General features: G+C 31.5%; 2 protein-coding genes and 4 long non-coding RNA genes across 14 annotated transcripts in view; 4 read left to right on the top strand and 2 right to left on the bottom strand.

The window, feature by feature from the left end:
• LOC108744102 (S-adenosylmethionine decarboxylase proenzyme) overlaps positions 1-3,680 on the top strand; it is a 20,832-nt gene extending 17,152 nt beyond the window's left edge. For 2 of the 4 annotated variants that reach the window (XM_025973807.1, XM_025973810.1), the window contains 5 exons: positions 1,392-1,622; positions 1,687-1,779; positions 2,067-2,078; positions 2,137-2,292; positions 2,351-3,680. In XM_025973807.1, the coding sequence (XP_025829592.1) occupies positions 1,392-1,622; positions 1,687-1,779; positions 2,067-2,078; positions 2,137-2,292; positions 2,351-2,488 (630 nt within the window). In that variant the 3' untranslated portion in view covers positions 2,489-3,680. The remainder of the gene's footprint in view (positions 1-1,391; positions 1,623-1,686; positions 1,780-2,066; positions 2,079-2,136; positions 2,293-2,350) is intronic. The other 2 variants (XM_025973809.1, XM_025973811.1) reach the window with 1 other exon arrangement.
• A 571-nt stretch (positions 3,681-4,251) lies between these two features.
• On the top strand, positions 4,252-8,365 carry LOC108744113 (vacuolar protein sorting-associated protein 11 homolog). The gene is made up of 10 exons (XM_018479722.1): positions 4,252-4,416; positions 4,472-4,540; positions 4,592-4,765; positions 4,822-5,018; positions 5,071-5,239; positions 5,295-5,378; positions 5,434-5,890; positions 5,944-6,811; positions 6,868-7,009; positions 7,284-8,365. Exons 1-10 carry the CDS (start codon positions 4,402-4,404, stop codon positions 8,229-8,231), a joined length of 3,123 nt encoding a protein of 1,040 aa, XP_018335224.1. The 5' UTR covers positions 4,252-4,401; the 3' UTR covers positions 8,232-8,365.
• LOC108744118 lies at positions 8,355-8,640 on the bottom strand. The gene is made up of 2 exons (XR_001938927.1): positions 8,568-8,640; positions 8,355-8,499 (listed from the first exon to the last, which is right to left on the bottom strand). It is a non-coding gene; the product is annotated as an uncharacterized LOC108744118 (long non-coding RNA).
• A 509-nt stretch (positions 8,641-9,149) lies between these two features.
• On the top strand, positions 9,150-22,539 carry LOC108744115. 3 transcript variants are annotated; one of them, XR_001938920.1, is made up of 5 exons: positions 9,150-9,241; positions 9,387-9,453; positions 9,917-10,033; positions 11,207-11,358; positions 22,282-22,539. It is a non-coding gene; the product is annotated as an uncharacterized LOC108744115 (long non-coding RNA). The 3 variants fall into 3 exon arrangements; XR_001938919.1 differs by lacking the exon at positions 22,282-22,539 and having other exon boundaries at positions 11,207-14,471; XR_001938921.1 differs by lacking the exon at positions 22,282-22,539 and having other exon boundaries at positions 9,950-10,033; positions 11,207-14,471.
• Positions 14,585-16,114, top strand: LOC108744114. Its single transcript, XR_003230977.1, has 4 exons — positions 14,585-14,724; positions 14,850-15,020; positions 15,242-15,470; positions 15,873-16,114. It is a non-coding gene; the product is annotated as an uncharacterized LOC108744114 (long non-coding RNA).
• Positions 19,363-22,349, bottom strand: LOC108744116. Of its 4 annotated transcripts, none has more exons than XR_001938923.2 (3): positions 22,261-22,349; positions 20,798-20,920; positions 19,363-20,632 (listed from the first exon to the last, which is right to left on the bottom strand). It is a non-coding gene; the product is annotated as an uncharacterized LOC108744116 (long non-coding RNA). The 4 variants fall into 4 exon arrangements; XR_001938925.2 differs by having other exon boundaries at positions 19,363-20,244; positions 20,310-20,920; XR_001938924.2 differs by having other exon boundaries at positions 19,363-19,898; positions 20,009-20,920.
• Positions 22,540-23,279: the final 740 nt, after the last annotated feature.

Genomic DNA, 23,279 nt, shown 5'->3' on the forward strand with positions numbered 1-23,279 from the left:
AGCTTAGGACTACTGGAAGTCAATAATGTTTTATATAACTTTCTCAATATCTTTATGTATTTTTCATTAGTTTTACCTTTGAATATTGTTTAAGAATGACGATATAAATATTTACATGCCTAGGAATGTATAAAAATTGGCATATTTATTAATTTTGAACCCCTATAACTTTTTATGGGGGTGAGACTGCCACGAACTTTTTACGGTACAGTGGTGGGGGAGATCTCCTTCTTCGATCCCTTCCATCCCCACCCCCGAAGGTGGTGGGGGCCATCATCTAGACCTTTACCGCAATTTTTTGGTAAATAAGATTGTTTTATCTATTGGCTTTGATGGAACATTTGTATTATTGTTTAATTATTTATTCAACTTTTTAGTCAGATTGAACGTATTATTTATATGTATAATAAATCAAATCTGTCTCCGATCTCCGTACACCAGCGATCATTTAATTAATTTGATACCACACTTCAGTACAATGCAATCAGAAAAGATGTACAGACTGCATTATAAATATATCTTTTTCAAAGTACTTTCAAAAAGATGCCAAACATAGCAATACTCATACAAAAATAATTAAAAAATTGCTCTCTTAAACCGGTAAACTAAAATTGTTCACCTAAGTCTTGGGTTTTATATTGAATGAACCCAAAAAAAAACTTTCTTTTTTACATTTGAATTAGTATGTTCCATTTCTGTGATTAAAAAGTGGTCTCAAAGAAGTTGCCAGTGCGCGGAGGCTTTTTAATGCATCTAAAAGTTGACCAAGTCGCTGTAGGTATGAAACTAACAAGTGTTTTAAATAATTTTTTATTTAAATTTTTAAAATAATGTGGACGCATAGGTACAAGAAAAATTGTAATTTGACCTGTATCTTTTGATTCGTTTATTAGTGCAATATTTGTAAATTATTAAGTTATGTTACGTACAGTATAACTTATAGTTGTCAATGTTATGATTTCCTTTTGTCTAATAAATTGTACATATTGAAGTCATCAAAAATAATAATGTCACATGAAGACATTAATATTTGATAATGTTTTATGATAAACGCTTAAGTTATAAACATTACAAAATTGCGTGTGGGATTCTGCCTGGCATTATGTAATTTGAACTAAAATAAATCTTTTTAAATGGAAAAAACAGACGCAATATAAATTTAACTAGAAAAATCTATCTAATCCACTGATTATTTTAATATTACACACGCGCCTACGGTTTAAAATTTATTATGTCTATACTAGAAGTAATTTAAACTATTATTTTGCAACTATAAAAAGTAAGGCGATATTGTTTTGTATTAAACACAAACACGCTATATTGTATTAGAAAATGAAATATGAAATTGTTTATCACGCTGTGTAATTTTAAATGTTGTAATCAATCAACAGGTGACTCTATTAGATGCCATCTTTCCCCATGGTTCCGCATACTGTTTAGGATCGATGAATCGTGATTGCTGGTATTTATATACTCTAAACCCTCCAAGAACTAATGCTTTGAGTTCGGAAACTGAACCTGACCCCGATCAAACTTTGGAAATTTTGATGACTGATCTAGATCCTGATGTAATGTCAATTTTTACTAGAGAGGAATGTTTGAACGCCGCGGAAGCGACTAAGGTGACAGATAAATTCTAAATAAAAAGAAATAATTATCGGAATGTAATAAACGATGCGTTTTCAGAAATCAGGAATCGATAAAATAGTACCTAATATGGTAATTGACGATTACCTGTTTGAACCTTGTGGGTACTCCATGAACGGGGTTACTAAAAGTGTAAGTTGATATTATTGTCTTTTTTTCCTTACATTACATTCAATGGGGGCACGGTAGGGTATCATTATGAGTTTTTAATTTTTTATTTTAATAACTTGCTTCCTACTTCTTCAACGTGTGCATTTAATATGTGTAACTTTTCAAGTTTTTGTAGTCGTGACATACAAAAAAGTACCTCTACATTGTTTAGGTAATGTTCAAATTCATTATTATTTAACAACTCGCATGAATTTAATTGTTGCAATTTTTTTAATTGTTTATTCGATTTTTTGCGTTCGTAAATGCAGAATCAACCGGATGTAAGTTACATATTTTTATTTTATGTTAATTGTACTTATTCATTAATTTTTAATGCAGGGATGCTACATGACTATTCATATAACACCAGAGCCGGAATTTTCTTACGTTAGTTTCGAAACTAACATTACTGCAACATCTTATCGTGAGATTGTTAATAAAGTGATTGAAACTTTTCAGCCGGGAAAGTTTATGGTCACTGTTTTTACCAACAAGGTAATTTTGATGTTTTATTGAGAATTTTTTCGAAAAGTAACTAATTATTTTGTCTCAGACGTCAGCGGCTGTGGGAGCACCTAAAGAAATCCAAAATTTAACTGAGATAGGAAGTTGGACTCGAAGGGACATGCAGCACATTTGCTTTAAAAATTACGATCTTACTTATGCGTTCTATTCTAAATTCCCGAGCTGAGGGTGTCAGGTGGAGCTGTGCTTTTGCGCAGCTACCCTTACCCCTTTCTCTTCCTCTTTAACCCCTTCCTTCTTTTACTACATCTTTCCTCTTTCCCAGTGCCAGAAGATATTCTCTTATTCCCTTTCCTCTTTTAACAATAACATTCATGGTTCTCAAAGTCACCACACATCCTGTGTCTCTCATTCTTCGCTTTATCGTACTATTTCCGCTACTCAGAATCTCGACGTAAACCCTAGTATCCCTTCCTCTTCCATCAGTTGCATTTTTCATCATGCTGTGTTATTCATGAAACTATTTTATTTCGAAGAATTTTTCACAAATCTACAATATTTTCCACTCTATGTCTACCTTATCATGTCTTTTCTAATCCATTTAAAAACGTTTCTTAAATTATTAGAGTTAATTTTATCAAGTTTTTATAATTTCGAGAGGGCCGATTGCATCTCGAAAACTTTCGTCGTTCATAAACGTTCGAAACACTTGATGAAATTTTCCGTAATTTTTCACGATAACTGTGTCTGCAATTGTATTTTTTGTACTAACGCTTTCATTTACTCGTTTCCGTCACATTACTTTACCGATTTTGCGTCGCCACTTGAGCTGTACTCGTGGTGGCGAAACAAAATCTCGTGAGGTTAGGTTAGGTTAGGCTTTTGAAATTAGTAAAACGTAGTGCGAGCAAGCTCACCTTTAACCTATGAGGGTGAGGGGGCCCCTGCGTATTTTCCACGCTGCGTTTTAGCTATTTCAAAAGTTCTTAAGTGCTCGAAAATTTTTCTCTATTAGTTTCACACACGTCCGGGGTCCTCGCGATTTACTCGCGCCATTTCTTTATGTAATATCATCCCCTTTTGGTCATCGGACCTACTAAGTCTTGCCGATGACCCTTCACGATAGACGACTTTATTTATGTATATGAATATGTACATAATAGAGTTGTAATAATTAAAAAAAGTCTTTGTCCATCGGTGATCAATTCTATCGATTCTTTGTTAGCAGAAGAGCTACTGTTTCTTCGTTAAATAATTAAAAAGTATCATTACTATCTTGCTATCTTAAGGTTTAATATGATGTAGAAGATGTTTAGATATCGTTAACCATATACAGTGCATTAGCTTTTCAGAAGTAGCTTGCTTTTATCTGTATATAGACAGAATTGTAATTCTAATAAATTGTCTTCTTGATTTAATTTATTTTTCTTTTTTTTCCATAAAATATATTTCGGTGGGACTTGATTTTACAGATACAGAATAGGAAAATGCGATTATTTGCTAAAAATGCAGTTTAGAAAGAGTGCGTGTACACTTTCGCATGCGTACTGAAACATTGTTTTTCCTTCACGTTATCGTATGAACTATGTGAATAAAAAATGATACCGACTTTTAATAGAATCGTTTAAACGAAGACTGCTAAAAAAATAGTTTGGGGATTTTTTAAAAAACATCGACTTTATACTGGAAAATTGGCCTTGTGAACTTCAAGGATTGCATTTTGCTTGAATCAATAGTGTAATAAGATTCCGATCCTAATTATTTTTAGTCCTAATAGTCTTATGTTAATTTTAGAGGTAATGGGAATTACAACTACATTTTGACATGATTTTGATTAACAGTATATATTTCTTTAATCTATGACGTTGACGTTTTGTCTATGGATGGTTTTAGAGAGGTTGAATTTGGATCATAGTTGGATTTAGTTCTATGATTTAGTTTGTCTATGGGTCTGGTGTGGTTTAGTCTATTATCTATGAGTTTAGTGCAAGTTATCTGTGGTGCAAGTGTATTTATGGTGCATCTTGTATTATTATTGTCTGTACTATATTAATTTATTATTGATAATTATTACTTGATTATATTAATTGTTGAATAACTAAATGAATAGCAGAGGTGTATTATATATTTAACTCTACCATGGCATTTTTAGAGGTTATTAGTCTGATATTTAGACAGAAAAGAGATATTAAATCTTGTTTTGTTTTAGTGGCGAAAATTTAACTTTTTTGATTTAAAAGCCAACGTAGATGATGGTCGAATAGCAAGTTTATACAAGGTATGTAATTTAAATCCTCATTAGTTGTTAATATATGGAAATTATTTCTAGGAGTGTGATATAACAGTGGCTACTAGTGGAAACAATCAAGCCGTTCTTGGCGATTCATGTGGCCAAATTCATATAATAACACGATTTTGGCAAGTCACTACTTTTAGAGCTTATGAATTTAAAGTTTCTTTAGCTAAGCAGTTAAGAAGTTCACCCCTTTTAGTGACAGTTGGTGTAAGATTTCAAATTATCATCTTGGTGTTGATGAAAGTAGTAAAATCTTCTTTTAGGATGATGATGTAGGAATTAATCCTTTAATTAAGGTATGGAATACAACTCGTTTTGACAAAAATGGCATTCCATATTGTTGTCGAGTTTCAAGAGCAATTCCTGGTGTTAATCCTGTTGCAGTAACTACATTGTGTGTACATGAAGAACTTCAACTAATGGCCATTGGTTTCATGGATGGATCTTTGAATTTATACAGGTAATAGTTAATTGGTTTTATAAAACCATCAATTATTTAAAACTTTATTCAGGGGAGAGATAACTCGCGATCGTGGAAGTAAACAGAAAGTTTTTCGTGTGGCGAGCTGTGCCATTACAGGGCTTGCATTTCAAGCTTTAGGTCCAGCAGTATTTTTATTTGTAGCAACAGAATCATCAGTTTATATGTACAACATAACACATAAAGATAAAGAACATAAAGTAAGGCATTATGAATTTGTATGAAAAAAATAGGTTTAGCTAATTTATTTATTAGATTTCTTTAGATAATATGGGCTGTGCTAAAAATTGCAGTGTCCTAGCTGTGTATGAGAATTTGTTTATGATAGGAAGAAATAACGTAAGTTTTATATCTTTTAATTGACATTAGTATATATTTGGTGTTTTATTATTAGGCAATATATTGCTATACAATTGATGGTAAAGGTCCATGTTATGCTGTAGATGGTGAAAAAGTTCTTTTAGAATGGTTTCGTAACTATTTAGTGATCGTTTCTACAACAAATCGTCCCATAACTCAAGCTGTTGCCGGTAGTTCTTCACAGCCGACATCACAAGGTCACTTAATAACTGTTCTGGATATACACAACAAATTTATCGTCTTCTCATCTGTAATGGAAAAGGTCAGGACTGTATTCAGTGAATGGGGTTCATTCTATATTATAGACTACAATAACAACGTTTATCATTTAGACGAAAAAGATTTGCAATCCAAACTTGCACTTCTGTTTAAAAAAAATCTTTATGATTTAGCTATTAGAATCGCCAAATCCCAACAATACGATTCGTATGGTCTTGTTGACATATATAGGCAGTATGGTGATCATTTGTACGCCAAAGGGGGGTATGAGGGTAAATTTTTGGAATTCTTATAATTAGGAATTACTGCAATCTTTAACTTTTAGCTGCAATTGAACAATATATTAAGACAATAGGTCGTTTGGAACCGAGTTATGTCATTCGTAAATTTTTGGACTCACAACATATTGAATACCTCACAACTTACCTGCAGGCTTTGCACAAACAGGGCCAAGCACCAGAAGATCATACAACACTTTTGTTAAACTGTTATACAAAATTAAATAACACAGACAGTCTTAAGGAATTTATTCTTACTAAGGATAATGATCTCGATTTTGATGTAGAAATTGCTATAAAGGTGTGTAGGTACGGGAGCCCCGAGGAGGCTTTAATGCTGGCAAAGAAGCATGCCAAGCACGATTGGTACATAAAAATACAGATTGAAGATCATGAAAAGTACATAGAAGCACTGCAGTATATTTCCCGTTTAGATTTTCAAAATGCGGAGAATTTTATGAAAAAATATGGTAATATTTTAATAGAAAAAGAACCGCACGAAAGTACGCAGTTCTTAAAGAGATTGTGTACTAATTATAGACCCGTTGATAAAACTGATGGCATTTTAAATGGGATAACAGAATTAAATCAAAATGCTGATGCCGAAGATTACATTCATTTATTTTTAAACAATTCCGAAAGACTTGTTGAGTTTTTGGAGTACCTTATATCTGAGGGTTGTGTTTTGAGTAGCCCTGTTTATGATACCCTTATAGAGCATTACTTGCATGTGTGGAGCGCCCTCGAAGCAGGCCCTGAAAAGGCAAAGTATACACAGAAAATTTTGAAACTCCTTCAGACATTGGAAGTTAAATATGACAAACCTCAGGCCCTTGTTGTTTGTCATATGCATGGATTTAGCGAAGGGATATTTTATTTATATGAGGAGCAAAAATTATATCCGCAAATATTAAGGTCAGTTAATAAATTCTGGGGCATTGCTTTGAATGGTTCGACACTGAATTTTATAGGTATCACGTTTCTAAAGGAGACGAAAGTGCAGTCTTAGCCTGTTGTAGAAGATTTGGTCATCAGGAACCGTCTCTTTGGGTTCAGGCTCTTTGGTCTTGCGTAAGGGAGTCTAATAGTCCTCTAATTGACATTTTACCAGAGGTATGTGCAATATAGCATCTCTTGTTTGATTATATGTTATTATATATCAAACATTAAGATTTTAATTAATTACTTTTAGTAGTGGTTAATATTTTAATAATTGTCAAACATTATGTGAAATCTACTTAATTTCATCCCACTACAGATTACCTGAAGTTAATGAGGTAAAATTCTTTTGTTGTTGTTGTCATTAACTTGACCAAGTGGGATGAAATTAAATAAATTTCATATAATGTTTGATAATTATTTGTTATTGAGATTTTTTCCTATTTAGATTTTAACAGTCATAGCGAAAGAACGCCTTCTATCTCCTCAGCAAGTGATAGAGGCAATTGGAATTGCAAAGTCAGATGTTACTTTGGGTCATATTCGTTCCTATATTACCAATGAACTGCAAAAAGAGCACGATATAATTGAAAATAATACTGAATTAATTGACAAATATCAAACAGATATAGAAAAGTTAAAACAGCAAGTAGAGACTTTAAAAAATGGAGTGGTGGTTATTCAGGGATCTAGATGTGCTGCATGTCACCATCAATTGGAACTACCAAGTTTGCATTTTCTTTGTCAGCACAGCTTTCATCATCATTGTTTTCAGAGTTTCGCAGAAAATGAGAATGAATGTCCCGCTTGTTTACCAGAAAATAAAAAGTTAATTGAACTATTGAAATCGAGAGAATATAATAAGGATTTGCATGAAACATTCCATTCCCAGTTAGAGAAGGCTAGCGATGGATTCTCACTGGCTGCCGAATATTTTGGACGTAGCGTTTTCAATAAAATAACAGTGATTACAGATGATGAAACAGAAAAAATATTATCGCGAGCTAAAAAATATGATGGTTATAATCAGTATAATGTTTTAAAAGCTGGAAATAGAATTGAAGAATCTGCTAAATCCAATTATGGGCCTAGCGCGGAAGCTCGTATCAGGCTATCAGAAAATATTAGGAATACACCTAAAATTATTTCCACTTCTGAAGGAAAAATGAGACTGCAGGAGCATCAGTATAGTCAGTCTTTGGAAGCGAATATAACAAAATATGGCACTCGAGGGTCATCTAGTAAGAAGTCTGAAAGTGATTCGCAAGTTATAGGAAAGAATCCATTTGAAGATGACTATGATGATAGTAAAAATCCATTTACCGATGATGAATTTGATGAAACAAATCCATTTAGCGATCAGTACGATAAAAACTTAAACCCTTTTGAACCGTAAACGTAATTTTTAATGTACACCATTTTCATATATATTCATTATTATTTGCATTGTATAAAGTATAAAGTAAGTATTAATTAAAGATTAAGGATATTTGCTTATATGGGTGTTCTATGATGAATATGAAAAATGAATTTGCATTTTATTTGGGGAACTTTTTAGATTACACTTCAGTTATTAATAGTTCATTTTGGCAATTGCTGTTAACGGTTAAACTCCTGTAGTACTGCTTTTTTAGTTGAAAAAGGTCTAATTATAAGAAACTTAGCTGAAAAAAAGGAAGATGTTTTAAACAAATTTCTTTGCAAATAAATATTTTACAAGTATGTAACCTACCGGATTTTCACAGTTACTTATCATAGATAACAGTTACCACTCAGCCGTTCCGACTACTTCACTATAGTTTAAGTTGCATTCGCTTAAAAAGTGATCTGCTCGACAGTCGTTTATATAATATAAATAAATCCAAATTGTTCTTATTCGAAGAAGGCACGAGTATAACGTAAGTATATAAAATAGGGGAAAGGAGATACTGTTACATACCTTACTCTAACCTACTCAACGTAACAACACAAATTAACGTAAGGTTAGGAACGGTGCATCCTTTCCCTATTTTATATACATACATTATATCTGTATCTTCCTCGGATGGGAACAATTTGTATCTATTTATATTGCATATACGACTGTTGAGCCGATATCACTTTTTAAGCGAATGCAACTTGAACTGTAGAAGCGAAGTCAGAAACGGTTGAATAAGGATTGTTATCTATGATAAGTGACTGTAAAATTCCCATTGGTTATATGCCTGTAAAATGGTTATTACCCTTTGTATATCTATTATCTATGGTTATTACAAAGAAAATTGTTTAAAACACCTTTCACCTATCTTCTTTCTATCAGTGTTTGTTATGGTTATAAAACCCGAAGTGAATTCTGGAGATACGAAAATTTGTATGCTGATGACTAAGCCTGTCATCAGTATGGATACAAACAAATTATATCAAAAGGTAAGGTTTAAATTTGTTGAATGATTTTTCTTTTGCAGTCAAATGGACTAATTTGCAACTATTTTAGGTATTGCTTGGTTTTTTTCTGTTATTGTATCTTGTTAAGTTAACAGTGTATTTAATGGGTTTTTGTTGTTCTTTTCAGTACAGTTTGGCTTGTGATAAGATGGTATCTTTCTCGTAAGACTTCTTTACCTTAGGACATTATGTAGGTAATTAAACTGAAAATACATAGAAAAAATCATTTATAATGGGTATGATGGGTTCATACAAGAAAATCAAAAAAAAGTTTTGTAGAACGATGCACCGTTTCGTGCCTTTTTAATTTCAAATTAAACAGTTTGGTGAAATGGCAACTATTAAAAAAACAATAATAATTATTTAGATTATAAATTTGACCTTTTATTCATTTGTAATAGGTGCTTGTGTTGAATTTAATATTGTTAATGCAAAAAGATCTTACTCAGTGTAAGTGACAGTATCAATGTAATACCTTTGAATGTTAATAAGTCGATTAAAAATGCCGTATTACAATTAGTCAACTATTGTATAGGTACTCATATCACCACAAAGGAACTCACTTATGCATTTACATTTTAACGTTCTGTTATTACATTATTTGCTATCGAGCCTTAGTTAATTATATATTTAAATATTGTTTTGATTGTTTAACAGAAATATTACACAAGCTTTGAATTTCATGTGTAGTTGGTCTGTGATTGGAACAGTTCGCGTTTCACCCAGCATGGAGCAGTATCCTTTTGTTCACTAGACGCAGAAACAACAACAAGGGTAAGTGACAATCTGTTAATTTATAAGTTAAAATGAAAATGCTTAATGATTATTAATTTTATCTAGTATACTTTTTTCGTCATTGTAAAAGGATTATTTGTAATAAGTATCAAAAGTATATTTGTGTGCTATTAAATTTTAAGTTTCGCTTCTTTTTTGCTCTAGTAAACACTTACAAGTGTTATAATGTTACTTTTAATTAAAGTTGAACCTTAATAACTACCTACTTAGTAAATTTTTGTGAACAAAACGATGTGCTAATGTAGTTACTTTTATTTTACTTTTAACATTTTGTCGTTTTGTCTGGTGGTCCCAAATAATAATAAAATTCATCATTTTAATGATTTTAGTTTTTATTTTTCATTAAGAAACGTTTCGGAGAATAGAAAAGAAGTTTTTATGTCAATTTTGGATATAAATAATTATTTTAGGGGGTTTATTATAGACAGAGCGTGAATAATTGATAGTTTCAGATGTAACGCAGTTTTCCGTTAAAACGCAAATATTATTTAANCTTTATTTATGTATATGAATATGTACATAATAGAGTTGTAATAATTAAAAAAAGTCTTTGTCCATCGGTGATCAATTCTATCGATTCTTTGTTAGCAGAAGAGCTACTGTTTCTTCGTTAAATAATTAAAAAGTATCATTACTATCTTGCTATCTTAAGGTTTAATATGATGTAGAAGATGTTTAGATATCGTTAACCATATACAGTGCATTAGCTTTTCAGAAGTAGCTTGCTTTTATCTGTATATAGACAGAATTGTAATTCTAATAAATTGTCTTCTTGATTTAATTTATTTTTCTTTTTTTTCCATAAAATATATTTCGGTTGGACTTGTCAATGTTATGATTTCCTTTTGTCTAATAAATTGTACATATTGAAGTCATCAAAAATAATAATGTCACATGAAGACATTAATATTTGATAACAGTAAAGCAGGCATAGAATTTATTAAAACTGAGTTTTAATACATTATTTAAAAAAATTAGTTTGTGAAAGAAACACTAAAAAATTTATACGTCTTGACTATTTCTCAATTAAAAAAATGTTTTTATTTTAAAATGTTTCGGCGTTACTTTAATATTGTATTATTACAGTTTTTTTTTGTAAAGAGGCTAAATAAATTATATCTGAATATTCCCTCATAATATTTCATTTTACAGGAACATGAAAACTCGGTAAGCCATATGTTACGAAACATTGGTTTCTCTTTCACTCTGCAGAGTAGCACTTCCTGTAGTGCTGAAGAAAGCGTGAAGATGCCTTTTTTGCATTGGGAACGGAGACAATGTGTTATTGTTAACGGAATGAATTGGTAAGTAACATTTAAAAATAGTAGACGAGTGCCTAAAAACCTCAATTTTTTAGACATTTGTAACTTACTTTCAATAGACAGAATTTAAACAACATTTCAGAAATATCAAAAGCAAAAGAACAGAATTAATGTGGAACTGTCGTTTGCGGCAGTGTGAATCTTAACTTAATCCTAAGGGTAGACCATTTAGTAATTTATTTTTTATTTTTTTTGAAGACTAATAGAATATATTTTGACTTTAATTTGAGAGTCAGAAGAAAAGTGATAAGGATTATATATCGTAGAAGATATATATTTCGCTTATCAATGAATGGAACATTGTACTACATCATTAAATTAATATTAATTACATTTTATTAATGTGGCGTTAATTTGATTAACAAAAGACGCCCTAGAACATAATGCATAGGATGACGAGCATATGTTATTTTTTTGTATAATACCATTAGATTGTCTATTATTTGGTTGGGGTTGTGAACTTCAGTTTATCCAAATTTTTTTCTAAAAAGACCTGGTTGGCGTTTATAGCTCCACTACATTTTGCTGACTTTGCCTCAAAAATTCACAGAGAACGTCGATTTGCACAACTCCCAATTTAAAAACGTTTTTATTTCTTGATGATTAATATTTTAAATTCTTGGTTTTGAATGTGGAGTCTTTAATAAGTAAAGGAATTGAGAACTGCTACTGCAGCCTGGCGCTCAGAATACTTTGCAGTAAAGTAGGTTGCCTGTATCAAGGAGGAGCAATCGTCAGCCGTATTTTAAATTCAAATTATGATAGCAATGTTACAGTGCGAGCCGAAACTTGTAAACAATTAAAATTTTGGATTTCAATAAAATAATCAGATTTTATTTGGTAGATAAGCAGTTTATGAAAGTAATTATGATTTTACGACATCTAACTCTGTTAATGTAAATGAATTTTTTTCGCTTTGTTTTGTATTTTTCTCTAATGTGGACATTTTCATCTGGTGTTCTCTACATTACAATTTACGATTTCTGATAGAGGAAGTTGCTTCTAGTTAAAATTGCAGAAAGAAACGGGTAACATTATTTGGGAAAATTGTGATGAGAATGTAAAACCATAATAAAGTAAAATTAGTCAAAGCGATAGATGCTTCTTAATCAAAAATAGAGATTAATTAAGAAGAAAAGTAATGTATCCATTTTTTCAGTTAGCGTATAGTAACAACGATACAACAAAGTAATGAATTTTTAATCTTCTTCTTTCAAAAATTAAGAAATCTCCCAGTTATTTATTTCGTATGCATCAGATGTCTACAATTTATTTCAGCATTTTCAAAAAGCCCTGTATTTTTTTAAAAAATCCGCGTTTTTAAATTGCATTTCAATGAAAAGAAATGGAGTTTTAGTTATAAAACCCTGGTAAAAATGGTATGCAGTTTTCGTTGGTACAAGATTAGAAAAACTAGCCGTGGTTTTGAATTATGTCAAATGAAAATGAAAATTTCCCACCCTTATGGTAATGAAAGTTGCTTGTCAATATTTTCACAACTGATTTATAACTAAAACTTCCTTACGTTCCTGTATAAGACGAATATAACATTGTAATATTTTTTTTGTTGTTTGAAAAACAGTCTATATCAGCAATTTCAAGAATTGAATATATATTGAATTTCCTTATTTTCGAGTGTTTTCTTCGGTCCACGTTTTTTGGCTTTTTTACCTTCCTACGGCCAACTACTCACACCCCTCGCCAGCCCAACCCCCGGACCTGTAGACCCTGTTAAGTTGATAGATATGGGGAAGGAAAAGTAATAGTCATGCATATATGTGTACATAATGCAGTGTCTATTAATTTCATTTATGTATGTATTTGAAAAAACCAAAAATGACATAGTCTATACCTACCTACGTACAAAATAACTACAAATTATAGATGATACTTACTAATTTTATAAAAACTTCAAATTCTGAATAACTAAAATCGACAGATCAGATAAATTCAAGTTTAAATAACTATTTATCCTGTGATTTGATATTGTGTGTCGTATATTCTACAATCTTTCTTGTCTATATGGTCGAATTTTATAATACCACGGGAATGCGATAAACCATCAAGTCAACATTATGGTGAAGTTATCTATGTTTTTATAATCGTTTACGTTTAGATTACTTCTGTTTAGTTGGTCGTGCTCTTTTTTTGAACGTGAAAATTTAACATTTTTGCCATGTGTAGTTTCAGTTCCCTAAACCAGATAAATTGACTATAATTAATTAGTGGAGTTTATTTAACTAAGAAATCTTCTATTTTGACTACGTATAAATTAAAAATAAGTGTCCAAACTTAATATCGTTTGTGATTATTTTTAATCATGGTTTTACGTATAACTTATTTATTCGTACTGAACTCAATTCGACTGTGTTGTTTTTGTTGTGTATGTTCCGCTATTTATTTGCTGATTGTGAACCGATTTTTATTATTTTATTTCTAAAGCAGGTCTTTGTTTTATTTAATGTCTCGGTCTTCTATTCAGTTATTCATCACAAGTTCATAGTGGTTCTTAATTGCAAGATGTTTTGTTTGCGTCTTTTAAATTCAACTTACCGAACTAATTTTTTCGCAGAATTAATTGTATTTTTTCTACGTATAATATATCTTGATGAACGGTTATTGAGATTGATTTATACTATATTGTAATTTTTCGCAGTTATCCACACCATAAATTAAATTGACAAAATTCTTAGATATTTTAAAATTTTACCATTTTACTTGTTTTTGATTACGTGTTTTTGTTTTATTTAATGTTTCCGCATAAATAGTCACATTTAATTTGAGAGTCGGAAGAAAAGGGATAAGGAATAAATATTTAAATTTTCCCCGTAACAGATGTCTGTTTTACTTGTATTTTATGCATCTATAGTATGTATAATATGCTGATGAAAGGTTATTGAGATTGATTTATACTATATTGTAATTTTTCGCAATTATTAACCGCATAAATTAAATTTTCCGCGTAACATGTTTATTTGGCTTATTATAATTATGTGCATGTATGGTTTGAAATATGCTATGGTGCATCTTGTTTTGAAATAGAAGCCACGCCACATCGCCATTTTAAAAGTAACAATTTTACTAATTTACTTGCTTTTTGTAAGTGTTTTTATTATTACATTATTTATTTACTCCATGCAATAGTTAATTCGTTATTTCCATATTTTACCAATTTGATTGCTTTAAAAGTAATAATTAATTACTTTCCTTACGTGTTTATAGATTGCCCAACAAATGAAAAGGAATTGCAGTTAACTTTGATGCTACTGAAACAAGCGTTGCATCTCTGCTATGGTTTTTTATCTGTTAGCTTTACATCTTGGAAACTGTTATAGTTAATTAATTAAGGTGAGCATACGTGCCATACTATTATGATATTAACAGAGAATAGGGTTCAGCATTACTTTAACAATGTATTATGCACGTTATTTACTAGGAAGGTTTAAATTAATTTCAAAATGATTTCATTGTAGAAGAACATTAGAATACCTCCAGATGCCATTAAATTATGGTTGTGTCAGTCCCCAATCGCTCCAGAAAGTAGCTGTATGTTTGGCCCTAAAACAATCATGAAAATGCAATCCATTAGGAATAGAGACAGTGTGTTGTTGCTGAATAAATGATTTACGATAATAAACTAATAGGTAACAGTACCAATTAAAAATATTAAATGAGGTCCCAGAAACTTCAATTTCTTAGACATTTGTAATTTGCATTAATAGGCATTTTTTAAACGATTTTTCAAAAATAGGAGATGCTAAACAGCAGGATTAATGTGGAACTGATCTTTTCATCAGTACGAACATTTCTGATTTACTTACTTTAAAAATGCTAATTAATTACTTTTTCTTTCCCGTTTCTATAGATTGTTGTAACAAATTAGAAGGAATTGGTGCTACTGAAACAACCGATGCTTTTGATGTTTTCACCTTGCAACATTATGCAGTTAATTTTGGCCCTGAGATTGGGAGGCAATTGGAAATTAATTTGGAAGCCACTGAAACAACAAATTGCCTGCTGTGGCATCCCTCCTATATTTAGTTTGCTCATTATACTGGTAGATTTTAGAACGCTGCTTTCTACAGTTAATTAAGGTGAGAATACATGACATAATTAATATTAATTGCTCTTTATTAATTTGTGATGACATTTCTTTTAACAGTTATCTATTATCGACGGTATAAATTGACGTTATGGCGTATGTGTAGTATTTCTTTTAAAGATCTATTGACCACAGCATCTATGGTATTTTGTTTAAAGTTTATCTACAGTTTACGTTCATCTATGGAATGTTTATAATTATCTGTTGTCTATATCATAAATTAAAATCATCCATCTATGATTATTTCACATTTATCTGTCATTTGCATAGTTGACACTTGTCACCATTTTATAATTCAGCTGCTTTACTTGGTTTTTGGTACTTGTTTTTAGGTTTGTTAAATCTCATCCTTAATTAATAGTGCAATTAATATGTTTTTTGTCAATTTCTACAGATCGTGCAACAAATGAGAGAAAGTTGACGTTTGGTTTGGTCGTACTGGAACAACCAATGTCTACATGGGTGTGGTCTTTTGTAATTCATATTCTTGATTTGCTGTTTTCGCCTTCATTTTGCAACATTATGCAGTTAATTTTCAACCGACGAGTAAGAGCAACTGGAGGTTTATTTGAATTCCACTGAAATAACAAATTTTCTGCGGTGATATTCCTCTTGGATTTGGTTTACTTTTCTCACCTGCAAACTTTGGAATGTTACAGTCTACAGTTAACTAAGGTGAGAATACTTAATATAATTAATTATAATTGCTCTTTATTAATCTGTTACCACCGTATCTGTTTCAGATCGACGTTGGAGAAGACAAAGATGACCCCGTAGTTGAAATAGTTCTTTATCTTGCAAGCTCTATCTGGTAGAATTCATTAAGTTGATTTTATTCAAGTTAATTTTTTATTTTGCATGTTTTTTTGTGTTTTTTGTAGTTAATTTGATTTAGTTTTTATTTTGCATGCTTATTTTTGTTCATTTTATTTGAAGTAATTGTTGATTGTAGATGTTTTTATTATTTTTTTGTAATAGTAGTAGGGTAGTAGTAGTACTTACTAATACATTGAGTAGTTGTAGTATAGTCTAACATGTCTCTTGCTTACCTCTTCGCTTAGCTTACTGCATATTCTTACTATAAATTGCTTTGCATTTACCCTACGTCTTCTACATGATTCAATGTTTCGTTATCGTGTGTCTTCCTTCTCACCCTTGTGGAACTAGGGAGGGCCTCCCCGAACGACTTCCCTTGGGCTTAGCTATTTAGTTGATCTTAAAAGTGTCTTATACACTTTTCGCGAGTCTACTCTAGCGTTACTTCCTTTCAGACAGGGTACAGTGGGTTATCTGGAATAGGAGCAATAGGCGACTGCCCAGCTTGCCTTGGCGAAATCTGTCCGATCTTCTCTACCAAAGCTATTAGTATTTGCCGTTAGTCCTGTTGATTGCACTTTTTGCTTTCAGGTAATCTACGAAGACTGAAGACATCCTCTTGTATTTTTTTTGTATTTTCTTTGAAGTTTAAATCGTATTCTTGTATTTCTCTTACAGGTATATTGCTTTTTACTGCATAAACTGTCATATTATAGTAATCGTATTTAGGTAGATGGTTAAAACCTTTTTAAAATTGATGTTTTTGAGCATATTTGTTTAAACGAAATTGAACTTTGTTAGTCATTTTAATAATTAGAAGTAATTTGGGTGGATAGGGTGGCTACAAGGGGAGATGTGGAGGCCACAGAGGGTTAGAGGGCCCTTTTCTCTCTAATCTTACGTTTAAATAATAATATGGCAGTTTTTATAATGCTTTTTATTGTATTTTCTTTAAAATTTCATTCGTCTTTCTCTTCCAGGAATTTTGTTATAACTTTTATAAATTGTTAGAAGACTGTTATTTTTTAGATATTGTCTTAATGTATGTATTTGAAATAAATATCGTTTGTTGTAATGAATGTAATTTTTGTGTCTTCATAAATAAATACATTACCATTGCTTTCCTGTTTTTGTAGTATAACAGTTGTTCTTTCATTTAAAATAAAGTTACGTATGACTCTAGTATATAGTAATCTTGGTCACTATTAATTTTTTTCTCGACCTAACTTCCTCGCGCCATCTGTCAGTAATCGGCTGAACTATAAAGTTCGGCCAAGCGCCGAAAGAGGCGCTGCGATCGCCATAGACTCGCGACTCGGTGGCGCCATCTGTCAGTAAACGGCTGAACTATACAGTTCGACCAAGCGCCGAAAGAGGCGCTGCGATCGCCACAGACACGGGACTCCTTGGCGCCATCTGTCAGGAAACGGCTGAACTATACAGTTCGACCAAGCGCCGATAGGGGCGCTGCGATCGCCATAGACTCGCGACTCCCTGGCGCCATCTGTCGGCCGACGATACAACTATTTAGTTCCGCTATTTGCCACCAGGGGGCCTAATTCCGACGTTCGCCGTAAGAGGGCGCCAGGGAGTCACGTGTCTATGGCGATCGTAGCGCCTTTAACGGCGTTTAGACTAACGTTGTAGTTCGACAGTTCACCGACAGATGGCGCCACCGATATAGGTACAGCAAAAAGTTAATAGAGAAATAGTGACCAAAATTACTGTATACTAAGCGGAATGATAACATTATTTTAAATGAAAGAACAATTGTTACACTACAAAAACAGGAAAACAATAGTAATGTATTTATTTATGAAGACACAAAAATTACATTCATTACAACAAACGATATTTATTTCAAATACATACATTAAGACAATATATAAAAAATAACAGTCTTCTAACAATTTATAAAAGTTATAACAAAATTCCTGGAAGAGAAAGACGAATGAAATTTTAAAGAAAATACAATAAAAAGCATTATAAAAACTGCCATATTATTATTTAAACGTAAGATTAGAGAGAAAAGGGCCCTCTAACCCTCTGTGGCCTCCACATCTCCCCTTGTAGCCACCCTATCCACCCAAATTACTTCTAATTATTAAAATGACTAACAAAGTTCAATTTCGTTTAAACAAATATGCTCAAAAACATCAATTTTAAAAAGGTTTTAACCATCTACCTAAATACGATTACTATAATATGACAGTTTATGCAGTAAAAAGCAATATACCTGTAAGAGAAATACAAGAATACGATTTAAACTTCAAAGAAAATACAAAAAAAATACAAGAGGATGTCTTCAGTCTTCGTAGATTACCTGAAAGCAAAAAGTGCAATCAACAGGACTAACGGCAAATACTAATAGCTTTGGTAGAGAAGATCGGACAGATTTCGCCAAGGCAAGCTGGGCAGTCGCCTATTGCTCCTATTCCAGATAACCCACTGTACCCTGTCTGAAAGGAAGTAACGCTAGAGTAGACTCGCGAAAAGTGTATAAGACACTTTTAAGATCAACTAAATAGCTAAGCCCAAGGGAAGTCGTTCGGGGAGGCCCTCCCTAATTCCACAAGGGTGAGAAGAAACACACACGATAACGAAACGTTGAATCATGTAGAACTCGTAGGGTAAATGCAAAGCAAATTAGGAAGAATATGCAGTAAGCTAAGCGAAGAGGTAAGCAAGGTTAGACTATACTACAACTACTAAACGTGTTATTTCTACTACTACACTACTACTACATACAAAAAAAAAAAAAAAAATCTACAATCAACAATTACTTCAAATAAAATGAACAAAAATAAGCATGCAAAATAAAAACTAATTCAAATTAACTACAACAAAACATGCAAAATAAAAAATTAATTTGAATAAAATGAACTTAATGAATTCTACTAGATAGAGCATGCAAGATAAAGAACTATTTCAACTACGGGGTCATCTTTGTCTTCTCCAACGTCGATCTGAAACAGATACGGTGGTAACAGATTAATAAAGAGCAATTAAAATTAATTATATTAAGTATTCTCACCTTAGTTAACTGTAGACTGTAACATTCCAAAGTTTGCAGGTGTGAAAAGTAAACCAAATCCAAGAGGAATATTACCGCAGAAAATTTGTTATTTCAGTGGAATTCAAAAAAACCTCCAGTTGCTCTTACTCGTCGGTTGAAAATTAACTGCATAATGTTGCAAAGTGAAGGCGAAAACAGCAAATCAAGAATATGATTTACAAAAGACCACACCCATGTAGGCATTGGTTGTTCCAGTACGACCAAATCGAACGTAAACGCTCTCTCATTTGTTGGACGATCTGCAGAAATTAACAAAAAATATATTAATTGCACTATTAATTTAGGATGAGATCAATCACACCTAAAAGCAAGTACCAAAAACCAAGTAAAGCAGCTGAAATATAAGATGGCGACAAGCCTCAACTATACATGACATATTACGTTTGACAGATAAATGTGAAATAATCATAGAGGGGTGATGTCAATACACAACAAAAAATTATGAACATTCCACAGATGCACGACTTGAACAGTAAACAGTAGATAAACTTTCAACGAAATACCATAGATTCTGTGGTCAATAGATATCTAAAAGAAATACTATACATACGACATAACATCAATTTATACCGTACATAATAGATAACTGTTAAAAGAAATGCCATTACAAATTAATAAATTATGTCATGTATTCTCACCTTAATTAACTGTAGAAAGTACCGTTCTAAAATCTACCAGTATGATGAGTAAACCAAATATAGGAGGGATGCCACAGCGCAAATTTGTTGTTTCAGTGGCTTCCAAATTAATTTCCAATTGCCTCCTATTCTCAGGAACAAAATTAACTGCACAATATTGCAAGGTGAAGACATCAAAATGGGTTGTTTTAGTAGCACCAAAATCAATTGCGATTCCTTCTCATTTGTTGAATAATCTATAAAAAGAGGCAAGAAAAAGTAATTAATTACCACTTTTAAAGTTAATCAGAAATGTTCGTACTGATGAAAAGATCAGTTCCACATTAATCCTGCTGTTTAGCATCTGCTATTTCTGAAATATTGTTTAAAAAATGTCTATTAGAGCAAATTACAAATGTCTAAGGAATTTTCTGGGACCTTATTTAATATTTTTAATTGATACTGTGACCTATCAGTTTATTGTCGTAAATCATTTCTTCAGTAACAGCACACTGTCTCTGTTCCTAATGAAAAAATGGCATTTTCATGCTTGTTTTAGGGCCAAACGTATAGCTACTTTCTGGAGCAATTGAGAATTGACACAATGCTCCCTAATTTAATGGCATCTGGAGGTCTTCTAATGTTCTACAATGAAATCTTTGTGAAATTAATTTAACCTTCCTAGTAAATAACGTGCATAATACATTGTCAAAGTAATGCTGAACCTTATTCTCTGTTAATATCAAATAAATATAGCACATACACAATATAGCATGTATGCTCACCTTAATTAATTGCATGTATGCTTACCTTAATTAGTTAATACAAAAGCGTCCAAGATGAAAAGTTAACAGTTAAAACACCATAGGAGACGACTTGTTTTTTCGGTAGCATCAAAATGAACTTCAATCTCTCCACTCCTTTATCTTCATTCTGTAAAAATATGGAAATAACGAATTAACTATTGCATGGAGTAAATAAATAATGTAATAGGATAAAAATACTTACAAAAAGCAAGTAAATTAGTAAAATTGTTGCTTTTAAAATGGCGTTGTAGCGTGGTTTCTATTTGAAAACAAGATGTACCATAGATGCATATAATTATAAGTAAAATAGACATCTGTTACGCGGAAAATTTAAATATTTATTCCTTATCCCTTTTCTTCCGATTCTCAAATTAAATGTGAATATTAATTTTAAAAAATTACTACTATTATTAAAAATAAACAATAAAAATTTACATACATATAAGCTATATCATAATTCGAAAAATGTTTTTAACCTTCCAATTTTAATTACTTTACACACTTCTAAATGTTGCTGATACAGAATTTACTAAACATTTAAATGTGTTTTTATTTATTGTTATCCAATTTTTAACGTCTCATAAATCATGGACCAACACTCTCATTTATTAAAAAAGCATGGAAAAGCAATATTATTTAAAAAATTTACGGCATTGTCGACAGTTTTATTACTAAGCAGTGACAGTATGGAACCGCCGAGAAAACTTCTGCAAGGAAAAACTAAAAAAACGAAGAAAAATAATGTAGAATACATCTCATATGCAACCATACATGCACCAGTGTAAATGCTATTGCATACTAATAATTGCTAAAACATTGTAATTCAAAACCAGTTTTCGCGCCTATAAAAATGCATAAATTTTATTTAATTTCTTAAATTGATGATAACAGAATGAACTAGGAAAATTTTCAAATAATGTGCGTTTTAACGGAAAAATGCGTTACATGTAAAACTATCAATTATTCACGCTCTGCATTTCATTGCAAAAGCTAAAAACTGTCTATAATAAGCTCCCTAAAAACTTATGTATTTCCAAAATTCTCATAAAAGCTTCTTTTCTATTCTCCTAAACGTTTCTTATTGCACAACAAAAAAAAAATATTAAAATAATCAATTTTATGATTATTTGGGTCTGCCAGACAAAACGAAAAAATGTTACGACTAACATTAACACTTATACGTTTTTAGTAGAGCAAAAAAGAAGAAAAATTAAAAATTTAACAGCACACAAATATACTATTGATCCTGACTTTTAATTAGTTTATTCCAATGTTCACATGAATATAAAACGTGCTAATAAATTACCTCAAATATACATTAGAGCTTGCTTTTCTTTTTTAATAAACAATGCTTTTACAATGACAATAAAACTGTTTCCAAATAAAATTAACAACCATTAAGCAAAATATTTTTCACTTTGCCAAGCCTTTTCATTTTATCTTATAAATTAAAAGATTGTCACTTACCCTTGTTGTTTCTGCATCTAGTGAATAAAAGGATACTGCTTAATGCTGGGTGAAACGCGAACAGTTCCAATCACAGACCAACTACACATGAAGTTCAAAGCTTGTGTAATATTTCTGTTAAACAATCAAAACAATATTTAAATGTATAATTAACTTCGGCTCGATAGCAAATAATGTAATAACAGAACGTTAAAATGTAAATGCATAAGTGAGTTCCTTTATGGTGATATGAGTACCTATACAATAGTTGACAGATTGTAATACGATATTTTTAATCGACTTATTATTATTATGTTGCAAAGTGAAGGCGAAAACAGCAAATCAAGAATATGATTTACAAAAGACCACACCCATGTAGGCATTGGTTGTTCCAGTACGACCAAATCGAACGTAAACGCTCTCTCATTTGTTGGACGATCTGCAGAAATTAACAAAAAATATATTAATTGCACTATTAATTTAGGATGAGATCAATCACACCTAAAAGCAAGTACCAAAAACCAAGTAAAGCAGCTGAAATATAAGATGGCGACAAGCCTCAACTATACATGACATATTACGTTTGACAGATAAATGTGAAATAATCATAGAGGGGTGATGTCAATACACAACAAAAAATTATGAACATTCCACAGATGCACGACTTGAACAGTAAACAGTAGATAAACTTTCAACGAAATACCATAGATTCTGTGGTCAATAGATATCTAAAAGAAATACTATACATACGACATAACATCAATTTATACCGTACATAATAGATAACTGTTAAAAGAAATGCCATTACAAATTAATAAATTATGTCATGTATTCTCACCTTAATTAACTGTAGAAAGTACCGTTCTAAAATCTACCAGTATGATGAGTAAACCAAATATAGGAGGGATGCCACAGCGCAAATTTGTTGTTTCAGTGGCTTCCAAATTAATTTCCAATTGCCTCCTATTCTCAGGAACAAAATTAACTGCACAATATTGCAAGGTGAAGACATCAAAATGGGTTGTTTTAGTAGCACCAAA

The sequence above is a fragment of the Agrilus planipennis genome, unplaced genomic scaffold (genome assembly GCF_000699045.2).
Source record: "Agrilus planipennis isolate EAB-ADULT unplaced genomic scaffold, Apla_2.0 scaffold18, whole genome shotgun sequence".
NCBI lineage: Eukaryota > Metazoa > Arthropoda > Insecta > Coleoptera > Buprestidae > Agrilus > Agrilus planipennis.

Excerpts from the sequence above, each read along its gene's own strand:
- LOC108744113 (XM_018479722.1), top strand. Across the intron at positions 5,240-5,294 it reads ATAAAGATAAAGAACATAAA|ATTTCTTTAGATAATATGGG; the intron begins GTAAGGCATTAT and ends TTTATTTATTAG. Across the intron at positions 7,010-7,283 it reads TAATTGACATTTTACCAGAG|ATTTTAACAGTCATAGCGAA; the intron begins GTATGTGCAATA and ends TTTCCTATTTAG.